The sequence below is a fragment of the Palaemon carinicauda genome, unplaced genomic scaffold (assembly GCF_036898095.1).
Source record: "Palaemon carinicauda isolate YSFRI2023 unplaced genomic scaffold, ASM3689809v2 scaffold293, whole genome shotgun sequence".
NCBI classification, from domain to species: domain Eukaryota; kingdom Metazoa; phylum Arthropoda; class Malacostraca; order Decapoda; family Palaemonidae; genus Palaemon; species Palaemon carinicauda.
In genome coordinates, this window is record NW_027170590.1 from 106,229 (window position 1) to 130,000 (window position 23,772).

The 23,772-nt window shown below is 34.8% G+C and overlaps 1 protein-coding gene across 7 annotated transcripts in view; it reads right to left on the reverse strand.

The window, feature by feature from the left end:
* cora (coracle) overlaps positions 1-23,772 on the reverse strand; it is a 71,591-nt gene that overhangs the window by 46,219 nt on the left and 1,600 nt on the right. For 6 of the 7 annotated variants that reach the window (XM_068368840.1, XM_068368837.1, XM_068368841.1 and 3 more), the window contains exons 2-7: positions 12,237-12,291; positions 10,250-10,417; positions 5,264-5,503; positions 3,856-4,058; positions 2,247-2,399; positions 399-584 (exon numbers count right to left, since the gene is read on the reverse strand). In XM_068368840.1, the coding sequence (XP_068224941.1) occupies positions 399-584; positions 2,247-2,399; positions 3,856-4,058; positions 5,264-5,503; positions 10,250-10,417; positions 12,237-12,251 (965 nt within the window). In that variant the 5' untranslated portion in view covers positions 12,252-12,291. The remainder of the gene's footprint in view (positions 1-398; positions 585-2,246; positions 2,400-3,855; positions 4,059-5,263; positions 5,504-10,249; positions 10,418-12,236; positions 12,292-23,772) is intronic. The other variant, XM_068368836.1, reaches the window with a different exon arrangement.

The following is a 23,772-nucleotide window of genomic DNA, read 5'->3' on the forward strand; positions in this document are numbered from 1 at the left end:
TCTCTCGGCAACCAATGAATTACACTCAAGAGACAAAATCAAAGAAAAGACGGTACCATGGTAGAAAGAATATATTAAAAATGAAGAATTGACAGAGACGAGATGTTCAGGAGCTAGAAAAAAAAATCTAAGACTGAAATAACTCAAACAATTAAACCATAAAGGAAAAAAACGAATGTTAAAATATTTAGGATGATGAAATGGCAATAACAAGACGACTTTGGATCCAAACATCCGAGTGACACGTGTGAATACTACTCTACCATCGGACAAAACTACAATATCTGGTACATTCAAAGAAGGACCACAAGTGCAAGCAGCATACGAGTGACTGGTTAGCGGGGAGACAGAGTGTACGTGTAACAAGCATTACATAAATGTGTAAATAAGCCTCTTACCTAAAGAATGTGTGGTTCTCAACACAAACTTTCCACAATCTTTTAGCTGCTTTGTGATTGGGCATTTTGAAGCCTACTGTGGACTCGTAGGTTTCGAATTCACCAGGTCGAATTTTGATGTAAAAATTACTTCGTTTGTAGGATATTTTAAGGATTTTAGGCCACGCGAAGCGGTTGATACGGAGCCTGAAAAGAAAATTCATTTAAAAGATCACAGGAGTCTTGTTATTAATACAACTCACTGTATAAAGTTTAAGCCTTAGAGGTAAATTGATTACCACTGCTACACCAAATGTGACACTTGAGAGGACTATGAATTAGAATAAAAAACCTTACTAAACACATACAGTACAGTATATACAATGGTTTTTTTAAATTTAGCTTAATACTTTTTCTTATTCTTCACAAATTTTACAGTACATTCAGATAGAAAAATAGAAAATCCTACAAATCTAGATAAAAAAACTAGAGGGGAACTCAGTAGAGAGCAGACCTCCGCCGCAACATCTTATTTCTCAACCTTTTACTGGGCCATGACCTTAATCTTTGACCTTGACCTTCCAAAACTTATTTCCAGCTTTTTACACAACAGTTAATCCCTGCAAGTTTCATTATTCTACGATTAAATTGAGCCAGGAAGTTTTCACACACACACACACACACACACACACACACACACACGCGGGGCGAAACATAACCTTCCAACTTCGTTGGGGGGAGGTAAAATATTCCATTGCTTAAAATACTTATGTACAACTTAACAATTTCATATCCTTGTAACTGCCATGACCATTTTCTGGTAGCTCTTCATTCTAATCTAACACCACTCAATGTTGCAATCACCTGCCTCCAACCTATCACATCTAATGTATCAATTTACACCCCTTCTTTCTTCTCTCTCACCTTTATCCCTACACTAAGGGGTCGGTTACCTCATACGCCCTCTTCAATGCCTTCATTTTATAATCCTTTACAAGACACAAATGTGCTCCATTTGTACAAACCAAATCGGAATCATGGATGGCCAGACTTCAAATTATTTCTCGATCTTTTTCGGGTAGAAGACCAAACTGTTTAAAACAAACCAATTCATGGTCCTCTTTAAATTACAATGGAAATCTAACCTATTAAAGAATTATTAAACAACACCTGTGCGAGAAAACATAAAACCACAAAATTGTTGTAAAAACATTTTACCTAATGGAGATACAACTACCCGAACACCATAAAATAGAGCTGATCTATAAACAGGATACATTTATACTGGCTGTATGCCGGTAAGCTCTAACATTATTGCTAATTTAACCAACAGATCAAAATAATTTTACCCGATAGCTTAAATATCTTTATTCTTGAGTGCATTTCTACAAGAATTTTTGAATGTATACTTCATCTGTATCACAGTAATCAGTAATTTAGGAAACAAAACCTTCACAGCATAGCTGTATGACAATCCCTATGACTACTACTTCATATTAAAACTATAGCTGCCTGGGTCTGCTTTAAATCTACCTTTGACTATGTCAGTAACAAGTTTGGTAAGAGTATTCCCCTTCAAAAACCACAAAATAATTTACATTAACTTGAATAAAAAGACCTTATGCAATTTCTACACAACTATCATCTTAGTTGTTTCAAGAGTCTGTTCTATGGCAGTCATATATCCAATATGATTTTACCCAACACCTGCTTTTGCTCCCAAGAGTAGTCAAATTCAACACTGTATTGAAATAGTACATCCTCTGTACTATACAACTTTATTTGGAACTTCATCTAAACACTAAAATCTATTCTAAAGAAGCCACTCAAGTCTGAAACAAGAGCAAACTTGAACAAGCATAGACTTACTTATCTCTATACACAAGAAGCCCGGAGGCGCACACTCCGAGCAAGATGTCGACGCCCTCGGAATCTTTCGCGGGATGCATGTCGACTCCGTACATGGCCAACTTCTTGGCATTTTCAAGGTAGTGCAGTTCTGCCTCTGCGGGCGTCTGGCCTCTGAAAACGGAAAATAAATAAATATCCAGATGTTATAATGTATAAAAATCTATAGCCCATAACAATAAAGCACTTGTGTATCTCATAGATACATAAAGATTATTGACTTGTTAGTATAACAAAGTCAATATAATAAAATGTCTAAAAGAACTATACTGTACAAAAATCTATAGCATATAACAATAAAGCACTTGTGTATTTAATAAATGCATAAAGATCATTGGCCTTATTAGCACAACAAAGTCAACATTCTAAATTGTCAACAGAATAAAATGTTCAAAAGAGTTAACACTACAAAAACCTACACTGTGTATATCATAAATGTATAAAGATTATTGGGCCTCTTAGTATAATCGTCAACATTCTAAACTTTTAAAAGATGTGGCCCTAAGCGGTTTGCTCCTAATAAGCATAGTGATAATTTTCAGTAAATAATAATTCATAATTTTATTGGTTTATACAAACGGTGTCAAACATCATAAAGGTCGACCAGGTTAACTCCAAATGTTGAAAACACTGAGAGTTTCCTTGAGGGATGAGGGATACTTCCAGGTTTGATATTAATCCTCTGAATATACCATATAGAAAATTAATTAGCGTTTTCAACGCAATTTCTAGTTTCCATTTAGCTTTATTCCGTTGAAACACGACATCATTGCTCCCTCGCCAAAGTCACAAACCTGGTGATTTTGTCGTAGGGTTAACATTATTTGTTAGCTGATAATTGGATAATCACGTGTTTAAGCAGTAGTAATGATCAGCATTCTGAGATTGGGTCATGTGGACTAAAAGCTCACATGGGGCATACAAGTATGATTAACACTTTCATAAAATTTCTATATTCCAAAGACATTTTATTAAAATCAATAATGCCACTCTATGACTTATTTTTAAAATTGACTAATGCACTGTAATTGTTCAGTGGCTACTTTCCTCTTGGTAAGGGTAGAGGAGACTCTTTAGCTATGGTCAGCAGCTCTTCTAGGAGGATATTCCAAAATCTAACTATTGCTCTCTAGTCTTGGGTAGTGACATAGCCTCTGCACCATGGTCGTCTACTGTCTTGGGTTAGAGCTCTTTTGCTCGAGGGGACACTCAGGCATACTATTCTGTTTCTTATTTCCTTTCCTAACTGTGCTATTTTCCCTCTTGGAGCCCTTGGGATTGCAGCATCCTGGTTTTCTAACTAGGATTGTAGCTTAGCCAGTAATAATAAAACTAACACGATAAAATTTACTTTTAAAGTTTTAACTCATCAACAGACTCTCTATTCTATAAAATATGCCAATTACAAAAGCAAAGGCCTTAAAAGATGGTTGCAATTCATGGATAAGAGACTACTATTTTTCTACTCATTTTTGTTTATGTTTTAATTACCTACATAAGCATCTTGCTTGTAAACAGAAATATCAAAATATGGTTCAATCTGACATAAATCCAGTACAGGTATACTCACTTATGTGTTTTATGTAAATCAACCACTTTCTCTTCAAGTTCAGCATTCTGATTTGGGGCAAAACTAAATTCTGAGAGGTAGCTAGTACTAGTGTGTTCCTTAGCATCATAATCTCCAACCTCGGCCTGGACCATATACGAGCCTAGTAGAGCGTGTGTGACGAAAGAACACGGTAGTTTCCCGGTCAAGATGTCGTGTCGTACCTGCAACGAATAGACGGACGCTAGTGAAAAAGAACACTTAAAATCCTCTGAATGGATCATAATAAATATGTATAAAATTAATTTGGAAGTAACTCCTTAAGGGGAGATATTAAAAGACATATCCCAATATATTAACCAACTAGTAGAGCACAGACCTCCGCCGCGGCAGCTTATTACTCAACCTTGACCTTTGACCTTAACTAATGTTAATTAGCATGGATTTTCATAAACTCAAAAATGAACCAAGTTTAAATCTCTGTGAAAACGATATCCAAACTTATGGCTGATTACAGGAATTGGACATCTTGCTTGACCGTGATCTTGACCATCCAAAATTTAATAATTTTCAGCTTTTTACATAACAGTTAATCCCTACAAGTTTCATTATCTGGTGATTAAAATTGAGGCCAGGAAGCTGTTCACAAACAAACACAAGCACAAACATAACCACCCTCCATATTTGTTGGTAGAGATAATGAATTTGAAAGTAACTCCTTAGGTTGATATATTAAAAGACGTAACCCCAATATACTAAGAAAAAATCAATCACAAAACTAACTCGAAGAGAATACAAACAATATGGAATAAGCAATCACTATTAGGGGAAAGATCATCTTGGGAAATCTATATTGCTGATTATATGAAGTCCAATGAACAAGTTATTATAGATCAGCAACACGCAAAATGAAATTTTCCAGGATCTTGCCTGATCCAAGTTCCAGTGAGATTAAAATATCAAGATATGATTATTCTTTGATTATCTCTGATCAACATTATAATTTCCAAGAAATATTTCCAAGCAATAATTAATAAATTTTGACCTCTTCGTAACTTCAGATGTTATTTACCGCAATACATTTTGGATTCTGGAATTGAATGGAAAAAGAAAAGCATCCACTTCTGTTTTACCCATCAACAATACCTTAAGGGTTTTTTTTTGACCTATAACAATACAACAGCCATTACAAATACAACTCTCCAGTCCGCGGTTAATGCAGTAATATAAGACTGAAGCTTAAAAGGGAATAAATTGCTCAAAGTACATATCAGCTACAATGTAATCTTTGCCTACATCCCTTACAACTTCTTTTTATATTTACCATGCATAACACTTTGACATTTTTTTCTAAACACCTAAGACAAATCCCTTCATACCAGGATAAAACCACCTTTTAAAAGTATAAATAACTACGAGGAAGACATACCTGAAGGCAAAGCTGGTATCTTGTGATATCTTCAGCGAGTTGTGCTGGATCTGGTGGATAGAACTTGACTTCAAAGTTGAATTCCCAAGGCCCCTTGACTTGCTTGGAGATGCGCTTTTCTGGCGCAAGCCAGGTCTTGGCGTTGTTGTGGTCGATGAAGCTGAGGCCGAAGTAGTCCTTTTCTAATAAATTAATCTGCTCGGCAACGGCACACAGCAGGTCCTCTCCCTTGGCCTTTTTCTGTAAGGGAAGATTGGATATTAGGATGATATAAAGTGAATCATTATGGTAAAATGGTTTAACATGACAACTGAATCACCCCTAAAGGACGACTTCTGATCTGAAAGATTTCTTATATAAAAGATGAAGGCTAATTGATGAGGCTGGAGGGTCAGACAACATAAGACAAAGTATTATAAACTGTAAGATGCACAATAGCTAGAATCCAAGACTACATAAAGCTGGTAGATGGTTCTCTCTTCTTCTTTTCTGCTCATGAATGGCAGAGGCAAAGGGCCAGTGAGATTGCCCTAGCAAGCAGGTCAATGCCCTAGAGACTGACCAAATATACATGTGATCAGCACCCAAGGCCCTCTCCATCTAAGCTAGGACCAAGGAGGGCTAGGCAATTTCGCTGTGATTCAAGGCTAAGAAAAGGAATGAGGGTACTGTACAGTTTATGCAGGACTCAAAAGTAAACATCGAACATTTTTTATATTGTTGCTAGTCCCTCTGTTTCTTTAAATGGTATAACAGTTGTCCTGATACTGTTATGGTTAAGATAATTATTAAAATTTAAGGATCTCCTCTCCAATAATAGTAAAGCATGGTAGCTATCCATGAGAGTTTTTAAAGTAGGTTATTTAGCGATTAAAAAAATTTAGTGAGGTAATTCATTTCCTTGTTTACCTTAATTGATTGATTGAATGATTCATTTAGAATTCTCTGGCATCCTGACACCAGAGGTCATTGACACTGATATCATTTGTTATAAAGTAGGAAGAAATGAGTATTCAATTTATAACCATAAAAGCAAAGATGTCCTTAAGCTTAAACATTGTTTTGTTTTTGAAACTAGTAACAGTTGGATGGGTGGATTATTATTCTATACGACAAATAGATAATACTATTTAGGGAGGACTAAAATAGGTAGTCAGATCAAAGGCTGTTCCCTATGTTGGGTCATGTTGAATTAGGATTCATTTATGTATTATTTGAATGGACATGAAAGTAACCACTTAAGTTATCGTAGCATATACTGTAATCATTAAGTAAATATATCAATTTCTCAATGAGAAAACTTTTAATGATACCAAAAATTTAATGCACCATCATTTTACTAGATAATACCTTTAAAAGCTAAATATATACTTTAACTGTTCACTTCTTCACAGCCATAAAAACAAATGATTCATACACGCACTCCTGGAGCTTCATCTTAACCTCTGTCACCAAGAGGTGACGGATACAGTCTAAATAAATCTGAACGTAGCATATGAACCATGAACATTTTGTAAATTCTAAACTCACTATAACATGCTGTTTTCATTACATATGAAATTTATCAATGATCACAAACATTACATATAGAAAAAAGATGAAAGAATCTTTTATTTCAAACTACTTGGGATTTTAAAAGAAGCTGGGATTAGAATTATAGTAAAATGTCAGTCATTACCATAGAGAACGGCACCTCATAGTAACGGGGGATGTTGAGGAAGAAGACTAATTGGTAAGGGACCTCTGATAGTGGTTTTAACACGCCCCAGTTACTATACCAACACCCTATAAGGGTGAGCGAGCTGGGTATATTCCTGGCATTTCATGCAAATTTTTTTCTCTGGTATATTTAGCAGTATTTATACCTTAGAAATGGTGCTAAAAGGAAAATTTCACTGGGCGACACAGGTTGAGTCCAGAAATAGATTTTTTCTTCGTCAAAATCCCTTTTCAACAACCTACAATATTAGCAGCACTTCACACCCCACCAAGTCCCCCATTTCAATCAAATCAAAATAAAAAGTGGGAGACAAAACATCTTGAAACTGCTACTTAAATATACGCTTGATATCAAGCTTGCAGTTTTGTTGTTCTAGTGTCACAGGAGAAAAAAAAAAAAAGAAGAAAAAAACTAGTGTTACATTGTAGTGATCCCTTTTGTTTAAGCAGAATAAATCAAAATTCATCTTGTAAGACTTGTCTTAAAAGGAGATATGGCAACCAATAATGAACATAGCTAAGTGAAAAGTGATGGATATATCATAAATGACCTCAATACTCGGCTTTACATCAATTATAATTACTATATATGTACTGAAGAACAATTAGATATAGACAAATGACTTTAAGCATTGGCTATACATCCATTATAATGACATGAAATTCTCTTGTAGCTTTCAAAATAATGATCTAATAAAGTATAAAATGATATACGGTTCCAAATTCCTTCAAATTCCATCTTCATTGCCATATAAACAGTACTATATACTATGTTGCATAATATAACTGGTAATCCCTACATGGAGATTCTTGGTGTACCCTGGTATCAGAGGATGATAAATTTGGTGCTGGACAGGGCAGGTTATGCAAATTATCATACAACATATAACTTTGTAATTTCCTGTCCAACTTTATGACACTCGTAAATTTGGAGAAATCTCAGATTAAATTACAGTACTCCTATTCAATTCTTTACATAGGGATGAAGATAAACTCATGCGTAATTAAGCTTTTCCTTTGTAGAAAGATTTGACTCCTTACTAAGGTGTTTTAAAAGAGTAAAGGAATAAGCTTTTCCTTTGTAGGAAAATTTGACTCCTTACTAAGGTGTTTTAAAAGAGTAAAGGAATAAGCTTTTCCTTTGTAGGAAGATTTGACTCCTTACTAAGGGTTTTAAAAGAGTAAAGGAATAAGCTTTTCCTTTGAAGAAAGATTTGACTCCTTACTAAGGTGTTTTAAAAGAGTAAAGGAATAAGATTTTCCTTCGTAGGAAGATTTGACTCCTTACTAAGGTGTTTTAAAAGAGTAAAGGAATCTTCGACCAAGACTGTAAGAGGTATAGCCTTCTGGGCATGATAATGTCTTCCTTAGAGAACCTCGTACATCTTTTTCTTTTCAGACGAGACATCAACAACTGTCACAATTGGGTTTGTACCCAAACTGACCTTTTCCCCCATTTCAATATCTCAACCAAGTGCTGCTTCTGGGGACCTAAAGATATTTTCTTCTTAACAGCAATAACTTAGAAGTAAAGGCCCCAGATGTTCCTTTTTCTAAAACATCAAACTTGGACAACCTCCATCTCACAGCCTTATGGAGGAAAGAGGAAGCCAATTTTTGTATCAATGGCCTTAAAATTTATAGAATGAAGGATACTTACTCTAGCCAATGACTTAGTGCTTGGGAAGACTTAAAAGCTCATGCTCATAAAATAACAGCTCTTTTCCATGTTTACAAACAGGGAAGAACAAAGTCCAAGATCCTCTTCCCCCTTGATCTAGTCTCTCTATACTGTACAGAAATGATAAATGTTACCCTAATCTCTGTTCATGACAGGGAGAAAGAGTCCTAGCCAACCAGTTGAGAAACCAAAACCAACCCATGTCTAAAGAGTGGTACTTACATACTGCAGTTATGCCATCAGATCTAGAGGGATTAAGGAGGACTGAAAGTAGACCAGGAATGCTTGCCACCTCTCTTTTCTTTCTTGTCTCAGACTCTGTAACAAGCAGTCAGAATCATGCTACCGGATCGGTCCAACTTCAACTTTTATATATTTCCCCATTCGCCCCATAAGAACGGTCATCATAAAGTTCAGAGCATTGACAAATACCAGGAAATACCAGGATGACTCATTTAAAGGTTGCTGGGCCAGGCAATGGCTGCTGAAGACTAGCCTTGTACACCAGACACATGGGCTCCCCTAAAGTTTCCCTTCCCAACTCATAAGGATGGTGGGGTTTCAGACGCTACTAGAAACTATAGTGATTCAGCAAGACTCCAACTCCCTACGAACATTTCAAATAGGTTACCACCACAACCCCTCCATTCTGGCCTCGGAAAGAGTGATTTTACGACCAGTTGTCTCTCCAGTCAGGTCTCTTTTGACTACATCAAAACCAGCTCATGCTTTATCAGACCACTTGTAGACTCTAAACCAAATGCTTGAGTGTGTTTTACTAGATTACCTGATTATTGCCTTCAAGAGAATAAGGCAGTAACCTACAGTAAATCACCATCAATGGGTTGTCAACAAGTTCTTACGAACAGCTATGTTTTTTATACTTCCTAGGGTATGCCAAGAACATTTCAGTCCAAGCCCATAAAGGTGGTATAAGAGTATAGAGTATGCTGACACCTATACTTAGGTACACTAACTTGGACCAGTCTAACACCTCAGATTCTTAGGATTTAGATATACAGTAATACTGAAATATATTCCCAACACACACAACTCCCAAATTCTTGGCTGTCCTGCATTTATTTCTTAATGGGGACATAGGTAAATAGCTTCTGTACCTAGTTATGACTTCAAAGAGGGCCAGAAAGTAAGAAACTCTCTGGACTTGTGTATGAAAGGACTTGTCATTTCTGAAACATGACAGAAAATAATTTCAGCTTTATAATTGAAGCTTCAAAAATGTGTAACTTATTTTTAATACTGAACACTGTTTTGATTACATGTGACTTTAATCCTTTTAAGAAGACACTCCAAAATTTAACCATTGTTCTCTAGTCTTGGGTAGTGCCACAGCCTCTGTACCATGGTCTTCCATTGACTTGGGTTAGAGTTCTCTTGCTTAAGGATACATTCAAGCACATTGTTTTGTTTCCTTATACACCTCACTGGGCTACTTTTCCCAGTTGGAGCTCTTATAGGGCTTATGGCATCCTGCTTTTCCAACTAGGGTTGTAGCTTGGCTAGTAGTAGTAATAATAATAATAATAAAAAACAGGCAAAGAGAATTCACTCAATCAAGAACCCACCTCAACAGCAACTTCAGTATCTGTGTTGTCTAGGAGCTTGACGCGGGCAAGGACCATTTTGCCCCTGGGTGCCTTGGAGGGAGATTTACTGGGAGACGACATCTTCATCTCCCCCCCAACCCCATTCTCCCCCTTGCCGCCCTTCTCCTCCGGCATAGCTGCTGGTGCCTGTTGGGGTAAGAAGAAGAATTAGATATAAAGTGACTGATATCGCAAATGACTTCAATAATTGGCTAGACATCAATTATAGTTACATGAAATTCTACTGTAGCTTTCAAAAGAATGATCTAATACAGTATAAAATGATATACTGTATGCAATACAATCTTCCAATAAGATACTACTGTATGTTTACGCAATTGATGTTTATGTAAACATTGGTTCCGAGGGAAACCTTACCGCTATCACTTTCCATCAATATATCTTAACCACTATTTAAAAATACAGTTTTCAAATGTTTACACTCAATGATATTCCAGATTTACTTGTCAAAGACATAATTCATATCATAATTAGCATAAATTTATAATATAATGTACAGTTATTAACCAGTCCTTCTTTGCAAGGTATATACATATGGAATACGCCCACTTGTCTTTTCCTGCCTTGCCTATTTCCCGTACTATATACAGGAAAAAAAAGGGAATTAAAAAATGAACAGGGGTCATTTTCAATCTTTCCCTGCAGAGGAAATAATACCCATCTCAATTGCCACTGGGTGTATAAATATATGTACATTATGTATGTATATACAGTAATGTATACAATATATATGTATATATATATATATATATATATATATTATATATATATATATATATATATATATTATATATATATATATATATATATATATATATATATTCTGGTCATATAAATATATATAATAAGGGGATGAGGCTGTAGCTCATCATCCCTCAAGTAAGGGGATGAGGCTGTAGTCATACACCTGTGAGAGGGGGTGCATGTGTATATTAATATCTAGCCATCATTTTTGACAGGTTGCAAACACTAGTAAGAGAAGAATATCTCCCAGACAATCCACCTACGAATGATGCAATAAGTCAAAAGAACTCCCTAGTGGCTACAAATCATAATTTTAAATTCCACATTTAGAAAATGTTCCACAGGATTTTATTCATCCTGTGAACTCCTCTGCAATACTTTCGTTCTTTAAAAACTTGCAACACAAATTATAGCGTCATAGCTCTGTCCATCTGAGTACTAAACAGGCACGAGGGCTGTGGTCCCTTTTTTATATGGTTTAGTATCAGGCAGTTAGTGCTTGGATAAAACTATGTACTTAACAAAATTACATAAAACCCCTAACCATAATAATAATAAAAAAAAAAAAGTGACAATTTTATTGTTAATAAAACACCACACCAATCAAAACAAACAGTACTGTCCTGTAATTCTTTTAATACTGTGTAAATAAATTAGCAGTCGTACCCTCAATGGTTTTTATTTAAATTCCTTAATAAAGATTAAACTGGAGATGACAGGGAAGCTGATTGACCAAGCAATCTCATCACTTTGGAATTATCTTTATCGATTAATATACAGTACCTTCAAAAATTATACTTTAATTGGTGATTCAGTTTGGTTAATGTGATTCCATTTAAAATTTGGATATAAAAGGAAATTTTTGTCATCCTATATACAGTATTCCCATCTTGAATTACACACAAAAAAACCCTAGACTTGAAATAAAAAGAAAAAAAAATACTGTACACTAATTAAGAACAGTTCACACACACACAAACATACCATGCAGTTAAATTTCAAACTGGCTATGAAAATAGGTCACGGAAAGCCACACATCTGTACGTATTGACTACGCGCTTTTAAAACCGGTTAATCTTGACCCTCAAGATTAAAAAGGGTTAAAAACCTTCCATCTTCCGAAAAACGACTGTATTAGCATGAGGTTAAATCCGTGCCAATGAAACGTGCGCTCTAGAGTCAAACCGTATAGTAGACTCACTGATAAACACCCCATGGTGCCTGTTGACTGGTTCAGCTGATGCTGCCTATCAAAACTGTGGATAAAGATCGATTAAAAAGCTGACATGTGGATGATGATACAATCGTTAAAGTTCTAAAATATGATTTTGTCAAAGATGTAAACACCTTTCAAAAAAACTGTTTTGAAATACTTATTATGTTGCAAATACCTTTGATAGTCGTGTTTACAAAAACAAGAAAAGCTTTTTCTTCCTCTTTAAAACCACTTCACTAATTAATATGTCCGTAAAAACTATTGTGGATTTTTTCAAGCGGACTTTTCAAAATACAAAAGAAGTAAAAGAACAAAGTAAACAAACAACATATTAATTAAGTGTCCTTCAATGGGGGGGGGGGCCCCTGGGCCAACTTATGGGGACCTTAAATACGTCAACTACACAGTGCTGTAATTCTACACACCACAACTAATGCAGCCATTTCTAGTCCACTGCAGGACAAAGACCTCAGACATGTCTTTATTCACCACTGAAGTTTGGCCAGTTTTGATCACCCCGCTGGCCAGTGCAGACTGGTGATGTTGGGGGATTTTTATCTGAATGCCCACACGACCTAGTATGGGTGTCCATAAGTACAGCTCTGCTGAGCATGACGACACGCAAACCCTTTCACCACATTAAGGTATCCTCTACATACAGCTGTTAATTTTTAAGTTTCAGCGGTTATGAAACTCAAGACATAAAAGTCAATTGTTCATAATGTCCCTCTAGATTATAGTAAACCCTAACAATTCCCTCACAGATGCCAACTAGAAATTTTCCAAATAAAAAACTAACAAAAAAGAAACAAAAAGAGCCATGCTCATATATCCCTTGTCAACTCCTCTTGTTACAGCCTAGATACATTGCTAATGTAAACAAACATGAGAGAATATAGCTCTTGCAAATTCATTCATCCCATTCAATGAGCTTCTATTTTTACACTAGAAATATTCAGGATATCTTTAGTTTGATAACAGTTTACATCATACTAATATGTCAACATTAATTTATATATGAGAGAGAGAGAGAGAGAGAGAGAGAGAGAGAGAGAGAGAGAGAGAGAGAGAGAGAGAGTGTGTGTGTGTTCAGTGTAATACAGTATAAAGCATATCTATACACTGATACCATTTCATTTGACAATTCCATTTGAATGCTATTTCTATTTCATATCAAGGGCCCTGTCTACAGTATGATCAATGTATATAATACAACTGAATGTACTACTTTATTTCTGTATTATATAGCTATACAGTACAGATTTTAAAACAACCACATATCAATTTATTAGTGAATATTTTGACCAGCCATAAAGACAATTGTCCCTCCATATCAGCATAAAAGAAAAACTAAATTGGCAATGCAACTTTCTCTTCTTTTTTAAAGGGCTGCTTTTCTGGTACTAAACAGCATGGGAACCCTACTCTCTATACAAAACCTCCAGTCATTTTACCACGTTCATTCGAAAGCATTCAACATTTCTCACCGCATATTGCTCATTTATTGTCAAATCCACACTATCGAAGAACTTTGAGAACAAATGAAGTCTTCAGTTTCTTCTTGAAAGCCTTGGCCTAAGCTCTTAAAAAAAGTAATGTTAAATCATCACGAATGTCAGATGTAAGTCATTCACAAGAAAAAAATGACATTAGTCCTGGTTTCAAGCCTAGAGTAGCTCAAGCAACTGTCTGCTTGCATTTGTACCTGCTTTGCAGCCAGCTACAATCGGTAGAACTTCAAAAAGTTTGAACTTGCAGTAAATGTAATGTTAAACAGTCTGATAAAAGTTTTTATATAGGTTATATATGAAATTGTTTTAATGTTTTCAAAACATTTTAATTGTTCATTAATTTTTATATTGTTTATTTATTTCCTTTCCTTACTGGGCTATTTTTCCCTGTTGGAGCCCTTGGGCTTACAGAATCTTGCTTTTCCAACTAGGATTGTAGCTTAACTAGTAATAATAATACAGCACAACTTCAGTATGTCAATTGCCCCAAAATATACATAGGAAATTTTACCTCAAACACCTGAGCTATGCAAATCATATTTACACCCAAAAGCTTTCTTTTTCATTAGTTGTATAAATCAAATTCTCTACGAATATTTCAACAAAGATATTTTCCAGAGTGTCCAAATCTGAACCATTTCTCTACCTTGAAAGCTTTATTATAATGTTATTGTTCTTAAAATATCTTAATTGTTCATTACTTCTCTATTAGTTTATACATTTCCTTATTTCCTTTATTCAATGAATTACTTTACCTTGTTGGAGCCCTTGGGCTTATGGTATCCTGGTTTTCCAACTACAGTTGCAGCATAGCAAATAATAACAATAATAATAATAATAATAATAGCCCGTACATCTTTCCTTAGCAAGCAGATAACTCAAGTGAAATAAGTTTACATCGGTTAACCCCTAAATGAAAACATTAATACATAATCAAAATGATTAGCATAACTATAAAATGAAATAGTGTATTCACAATAAATTGAATCGAATCACGAAAATAGTTAGTCAAACCTGAAAATATCTTTGGCAGTCGAGACTTTTTACTACCTGCTACCCTACTCGGATAGGATCCCGGACACTTGCTCAACACGCTTAACCGGTATGCTTGCTTTCTTAATACCATGCAGTAGCTCTCGACGTTCATGAAGACTGTGACAGTGTTCATGACATCGAAACCACTGCCTTAACAATGTTTTAAGAATCTACAGTATATAAATATTTTAAAAATAGTGTCATATCATACTAGATATATTTCTGATTTCCTTTTCTTCAATAACTACCTAAACACGTTCAAATCTTAATTGTTTTGTCTTTCAATACATAAAATACAGTATTATGATGATCAATCACAAATATTTCTGTATTTTCAAACAATTATATGATATCACCCCTACATAATACAGTGAAGAACAAGTGTCTGCCTCTATATAAATAAATCTATATATTTTTTCCGTTAACGCCATGCTCACAACGTCCCCTGGGTAGGGGAGAGATGTAGTCATACACTGGTGAGAGGGAGTGCACGTATATCTAAATATTTAGCCACCATTTTTGACAGGCCGCATACACTAGTTATGTAATATACATCTTAGTATTTCACCTCACAAAAATGCATTCCTAACTATAGAGTTTGACAAAAATCGCCAACACTCATGAGGGCAGACAATTCCCTTGCGTATCCTTGATACCAGGATACCACGACCCTTATGGCAATCCAATATACAACCCTAAACATAGAAAAGCATTCAATAGGATGTAAATTGATGCCAATTTATATCAACCACTGGGGGCCACTCACGGCAACTACTGTAATTTCTTCTACCATTATCTGGATCTTTAACATTTAAATAGGAAAATCAGCTACAGTACAAAGGTATTCATCATTTACCCAGTGTTTTTTTTATCGAGAGGATAACCAGTCATACATAACTAATGAATAAGATGAATTTAATAAATTACATTAGAAATTTATGGTACAAAGAACATTGAAGTGATAGGAATTGTGTAAAAAGACCTGAGACAATGGGATATAAAAATGAAAAATACAGTCCTTTGAGAAATATTACTTCAACAAGAATCAAATTCTTAATTGCCAATCGATCTGCGAAGATTTTTAATAGACATATACTTCGACATGGTGAAAGATTTCATTTTCCATCTTCTCCGTTCATGTCTCAAGTGTTCTTCCTGGAAAGTATTGAGGAGAAAGTTTCCCTTGTTTGAGAGGGTGTGTCAGAATAGGAAGGGTCATTGTCTTGACTTCTGTTTCTTATTTCCATTTCCTTTATGTATGTGAGAGAGAGAGAGAGAGAGAGAGAGAGAGAGAGAGAGAGATTTTAGAATATATAAATCTATATAAAACAGAAGCTAATTAAAAGAAATAGTGCACTAAATAAACTGGTGACAATAACATAAAATATGCAGAATACAGCTGATTAATTCCTTTATTCAATTTACTTATAAGAAAACTACCAAAAATATGCCACTTGCTTATACTGTCTAGAAATCATCCCAGAATTGTGGATCACTGTTATTTTGGTTCCCTTGTGAAAAGTAGGCCTAAATGGGATACACGCTTGCTATCTTATGATATCGTCTCTTAGTAATGTATGTGCAACACTACAAACACCATGTGTGCTCTTGTGACTTCTGACGTTGAATCCAAATTGAAACCCCATGTACCTTCCTAGTAATCAACTAAAAAAACCTATAGTGAAATACTACAATCGACAATTCTTATCTTTAAAATTAATACAGTACTATGCAGTACAGTAGAACAAAATTCTATGCCAACCTGATATGACAGAAGTGAATATAAAATGCTTGCGCAAAATTCAACATTGATAAAAAACAGCAAAAGAACCAATCGCAGCTGATGATAGTATGCTTCAGAAACAATGACAAAGGTACACACCAACTTAATGATAGACATACCTCTCATATCAACCCCAATGCTGCTTACTAATTAAAGCTTCTACATATACGTCTTATGGATAGAAACTAACATTAACAAAATTACAGCACCAAAACTAATGAATGTCATCCTTCATGATGGCATTGCTTGTATTGCTAAAGTGCTAACCATAATTGATCTAAAAGTAGATGCTTTTATTAACCAATAAATATAATTTGGAGGTTTTAGCGATGAAGCATCTTAATATACTGTACTGTGACGATGATAGTATTTTTGATATACTGTATCTACCTGCAGTCGAATTATTTTGAAACGTCACAAGCTTTCTTACACATAAAACCAACCCATACCATTTAATCAAACAACTAAATACAAGTGGTAAAAACCAACTTGATGCAATTGGGAAAAAACTGTATAAAGTCTCACCAGCTTTTTATATACAGTATCAATCAGTTGATTGAACTAGAAATCACAGAAGGGATTAATTTGTATTGTCAAATACATAACATAAATATCCGGTATACCTAAGATTTTAACTTGTCTTCAATCTTGGTTAACTGATAATACAATAAAGTACTGGCCAACATAAATATGGGATTAAAGTACACCAATTACAAAAGCATACATTATTTCAGGATTTTTATATCACACTGAGTGTCTAATGCTCACAACATTCTTTGGGAAGACAACGACTAGATCTCCATGTACATAAAAAAAAAAAAAAAAAATTCACGGTTCTCTAATACTGTACATATAAATCAAAACAAATCATGGTTCTCTAAAATATATATTCTGAATACCAAAGAACTCAGGAACTTCAAAAGTTCAAAACTTACAGCAAATGTTTTTATGCTAAACAGACTGACATAAGTCTCATTTTATAGTACTGTATACTGTATATATGAAAGATCTGTTATGATGTTACTGTTCTCAGAAAATTTAATTTTAATTGTTCATCATTACTTTTCTTGTAGTTTATTTCCTCATTTCCTTTCCTATCTGGGCTATTTCTCATTTTTCCCCCTGGTGAAGCCCTTGGGCTTATAGCTTCCTAGTTTTCTAACTAGGGTTGCAGTTTCATCATAATTATCTTCTATGCCTATTGATGCAAAGGACCTCAGTTACATTACGCCAGTCGTCTCTATCTTGAGCTTTTAATTCAATACTTCTCCATTCATCTTCTCCAACTTCACGCTTCACAGTCATCATCCATGTAGGTCTGGGTCTTCCAACTCTTTTAGTGCCTTGTGGGGCTCTGTTAAATGTTTAGTTAACTAATCTCTCTTGGGGAGTGTAAAGAGCATGCCCAAACCATCTCAATCTACCCCCAACCATGATCTCATCCACATATGGCACTCGAGTAATCTCTCATAGGGCAGTAGTCGGATGTAGAACGGCACCTCACAGCATCGGGGGATATTGAGGAAGGAGAACACTAATTGGTAAGGGACCTCTGGTAGTAGTTCTAACACGTCCCAGTTTCTATACAGACATCCTATAAGGGTGAGCGAGCTGGGTTTATTCCTGGCATTCCATGCAACTTTTTTCTCTGGTATATTTAGCAGTGTTTATACCTTAGAAATGGTGCTATAAGGAGCATTTCACTGGGCGACACAGGTCTCTCGCCCAGAAATAAAATTTTCCTTCGTCAAAATCCCTTTTCTAATCCTGTCCTGCCATTCATCTCCCAATATCCTTCTGTAGTTTAGCTAGTAATAATAATGAGTGTCAAATACAGACACGTATATCATGCAGTGTTCGTAAAGACAATCCAGAAATCTGCCAAGGTTGGCTAAGTAGTAGAACATACACAATGCCCCCTGAGGCATGATCCCATTTGTAAACAAAGCACACAAACTCGCAATAAAAGCATACTCTAGACCAAAAGGGGTGGAAAGCATGAAGTTACCCACTCTTAAGGCCTACCAAGTTGGGATTTCCTCTGCCTTACCTACGCCATGCAATTTGTAAGGTTTCTGATCTGCCGAGTTGAGGAGATTACTGAAAACTATGGAGTGAAACTCAACAAATTTCAGTATCCTAAACTACGCTGTCGAACCATTTACCAATCGGTATGTTTAGCTTCGTGCTTCTGTACACTAGATATTGAAACTAATTGTTTATAAATGGTTATTATGTTGCTTACAAAAAATGGAGTCATGTAAAATTCCAATAGTGATATCATTCATAATTTGCAGAATTCCATGACTGTATGCTAACAGTTCTTGCTGTACCATACCAAACAAATGAAAAAAATAAAATAATTCACATATCTTCATAATGAAATGGAACAGAAATGGAATACAATATTGTACGTTAATAATTTTTATTGATTTAAATAAACTAACCGATTTCAATAAACAATGACCACAGGAAGACAAAGGACATTATTGCCATTGTTGTGAGATTCCAAAAGCTATGAATCATAAAAACTTTATCACAACAATGAAAATTGTTATAATTATGTATAAGCATCATGTTACCATAATTTAAATAAATAGATTGTAACTTTAAAAATTGATATTAGCTGCTTCTATTATACAGTACCACATTTTTGATTTTCAAAATAATATTCCCTTCAACTTTAGTGAACTTCACATGACAATTTTTCAATGTATGAAACTATCTTCTTACATAAAACTCTGGTAAATTTATAGCAGTTTTTACCTTAGAAATGATGTTAAAGGAGCATTTCACTGGGCGGCACGGGTCGGAGCCCAGAAAATTTCAATATAAAACTGTTCTTCTGTTGTCCAGCATAATTCAGTGGTTATACCAATGAAAAACTAAAATTAACTTCTAGATTTGATGCTTTGATATGATTCTACAAAAATTTAACTTGCACACTAAGTGCAAACCACTCCAGAGTGGAGACCTCCGCCAAGGTAGTTTATTGCTCGACCTTGACCCTTGACCTAGAACTTTCAAAATGGAAACTCTTCCACGTCTCATCATAAAACGTAATCCCTGAAAGTTTCACTACTCTAAGAGTAAAATTAAAGCCAGGAAAGCGTTCATAAACAAACGGACAAACAGGGATGAAAACATAACATCCTCCAAACTTCATTGACGGAGGTAAAAATAACAGAGTAAAAGACATTTAATTTCCACCATTAACCCTTTTACCCCCAAAAGGACGTACTGGTACGTTTCACAAAACTCATCCCTTTACCCCCATGGACGTACCGGTACGTCCTTGCAAAAAAATGCTGTTCAAGTTTTTTTTTTGCATATTTTTGATAATTTTTTGAGAAAGTTCAGGCATTTTCCAAGAGAATGAGACCAACCTGACCTCTCTATGACAAAAATTAAGGCTGTTAGAGCAATTTAAAAATATATACTGCAAAATGTGCTGGGGAAAAAAATAACCCCCTGGGGGTTAAGGGTTGGAAATTTCCAAAGAGCCTGGGGGTAAAAGGGCTAACAAGAAAAAATGTATATACCATACAGTAGTACTCAATATAGAACTTTCCGCAATACTAAGCTAATATTAAGATTTCTTAGGATATACAGTATGCAAGCAGTCACAGTAATTTACACAACTGTCATAAACTTGCACTTGTGTTTACAACACAAGTGCCAATGGCTTTCTCGTCAAAATCAGGACCTGTTAAACGAGGGAGACCATAATCTATCTTATGAATAGATAAGATTTACCTAAAAGATTACACTCAGGCACGCTGTTCTACCTTACTCTCCCTTTTAACGTGAATTTTTTATAGCTTATATATAAAACATCTAATTATATTTTGTAACTGTTCTTAGTATGTTTTATTTTGATTGTTTATTACTTATCTTGTAGTGTTTTTTTCCTAGTTTCCTTTCCTCACAGGACTATTTTCCCTGTTGGAGCCCTTAGGCTTATAGCATCTTGCTTTTCCAATCAAGGTTATAGCCTAGCTTGTAATAATAGTAATAATTTCAAAATCACAATTTACCCAATAAGTCAATGTAATAATGATTTACACATCAAATCAATCTTTTAAGTTGAACACCTTCATACAATTTTCCCCGAGTCGAAAGTACACTACAGTATGCTTGAAAGAAACACATCGCAAGCACTCGCCGGTGGATAAGAGGATGTTTATCTAAACAGTATACTGCATGACATTTCAAACCACAGGCTTTTATAACAATAGGAACAATGGAGTCCCAAGTGCCAAAGACTTCCAGCTCTCGTATATTTGAGACAGAAATAGCCTAGAAAATGGATTTCATCAGAATGATTCTTCTCGCATGCGCATGTTTCAAAAGTTCAAACTTGCAGCAAATGGTTTTATGTTGAACAGGCTGACATATTTTTATAGTTTATATATGAAATATGTTTTAATGCTGTTAATGCTTTTAAAATAGTCTATTCTGATTGTTCATTACTTATATCATTGTTTATTTCCTTTCCTCACTGGGATATTTTTCCTTGTTGGAGCCCTTGGGCTTATAGCATCTTGCTTTTCCAACTAGGGTTGTACCTTAACTAGTAATAATAATAATAATGAAAAGAAACGTCCCATGCTTGTACAAAAGAAATGATAAATGCAGTACAGCAGATTATAACCTTTAAGAGCATCCAAAATGTTTATTAAATGATGAAGTTCAAGGGCATTGATTAGGATCTCGATACCGCTGATCGATGGGAAGCTTGCATTCTTTAATTGTTATAACAAGCAAACACCCACTGTTGTGAAATACAGAAGGGACTCTACTTAAAACTTAATTGGTTCCAAACAGCTTTTTATAAGTTGATTTTTGTTAGATTTTGACCTAACCTGAATCCCGTGCCTATGATTTCCCGCTGCAAAAGTCAACAAATAAGATACGAAACAGATATATACTGTATTACCTGATATAATATTGTTTTATTAAAGTATTTCTTTATCTTATCATTGTTATTTTCAGTTGAATTTATGTTACTATCTCTGAATGTTTGCAAGTCGAATGTGTATAGGTTGAGGATTCTCTGTACTTTAAGAAGACAACTGTAACGTCATATATTTTTAGTTACATGCGCCACCAGACTATCATACACTTACACGAATAGCAAAGCCACTTCAAGGTGTTATGACCTTAGCCTTCATTTACCTTACATTTCTGAAATTTTGTTGATTTCTGCATATTATACCGTACATGTAATGCATACTCGTAAACTGTAACAGTATTTGTTTTTTATATTATCATTACTGCTCTCCCCTTGCACTGATAACCTGTTTAAGACTGTATGTTTTTAACCATTGTGTTTGAATTTTTGTGCAGTTGTATGTATACTCATACTCCGTCAAAAGTGTCAGGTGCATTCACTCGTGTTAAGTGTCACATATCTTTTGCTTCCAATGTTTCCGTTGAATCCAAAATCGAACCATTGATCTCTAGGCTTGGGGACTCCATAGCCTTTGTACCATGGTCTTCCACTGTCTTGGGTTAGTGCTCTCTTGCTTGAGGGTACACTTGGGCATACTACTCTATTTTGTTTCTCTTCTTATTTACTTAAAAGGTTTTTATAGTTTACAATGGAAATATTTAGTTAAATGTTTTTACTGATCTTAAAATATTTTATTTTTCCTTGTTTCCTTTCCTCACTGGGATATTTTCCCTGTTGGGGCCCATGGGCTTATGGCATCCTGCTTTTCCAACTAGGGTTGTAGCTTACCAAGTAATAACAATAAAAATAAAATGTAACATAACTCCTACCTCCTCAATTGATACTTTCATATTCAATACACTATCCGTCAGTATAATAAACCCCTATTCATAGATTTCCCAATGGACTGACCGCTGTTGAGCTCACCAAATAATTACAGAACATGAACAATAGCTTGCTAGTTAAGGTAATGCACTGTCGCACATACAAACTCATTTAACAAGTTTATTGTACTTAAGATTACACAAAAACTACTCCCCTCATGCTTTCCTGTTTACCCTTTAATTTCACAAGAATTTTTTTTATAATGTCACTAAATTAGAAAAAGCACCCCTTTATTAACAAAAAAAAAAAAAAAAAAAAAAAAAAAACTATCCTTTAAGAAACAGTTCAATACTGTCACAGAGTCAGAGACAACACATCAACCCATTTTCTTCACAAAATCATCAAATTCTAACGTAATGTACTTTTGAGAGACCAATGCGACACGGCACAAGTTTACCTGCTTCGTTCACAAATGTCACCAAGAAGTTATTGCAACTATAGAATAATTATGTTACCTTTGCAGCTATCAAAACAGTATTTTTTTTTGACAAATTTATCATAACTCAAATTTTTTTCTCAAATTTTACAATCCCTGAATTCATCAATCTGTCCAGCCATATTTATATCAAATTCTAGGTCTTGTAAGAAGTAATGCCATAGGGTAGTAGTAGGAAATGCCATGATTACCATGCCATTGATATGACGAACAAATCATAGGATTTCCTTAGTTTGTATTTCATTCAAAAGGAATAAATACAGGTTTATCAGGTGTAATTAAACATCATATCATTTTGATATCCTTATCATAACAAAAGACACTTTCTAGTATTTGAGCATAGAGACAGATATTGATATACATCTATACAAGAAATTCACAATTCATCAAATATAGATGACCCGGTTTTCAGGTGATTATCTATTCTTTACTGGTTTATTTTTTCCAACATTGATTTGTATATATCTTACATTTACCCTATCCATTACATTCCTAATATACAAATAAAAACATAAAAAAAAAAATTCAAGCTTATCGATTATTTGAGGGCCATCCAAAATATCTAAGAAAATTTTTATGTGAATATTTTATCCTATTGTTATATACAAGTTTTTATAGTTATATGTGGAAGATTTATTTTAATATTATTGTTATTAAACTTCTCTTGTAGTTTTTCCTTATTTCCTTTACTCACTGGGCTATTGTCCCTGTTGGAGACCTTGGGCTTATACCATCCAGCTTTTACAACTGGGATTGTAGCTCAGCTAGTAGTAGTAGTAATACCCCTGTACCATATGTTCTAGACCATTCAATTATGCTGTCAAGAGATCATTCAACAAGCTCCCACTAGACATAAAAAAAACTGATATAAAAGGTTTCATGAAGTCAAGACTTAATTCCATGAAATGCTAGAGTAT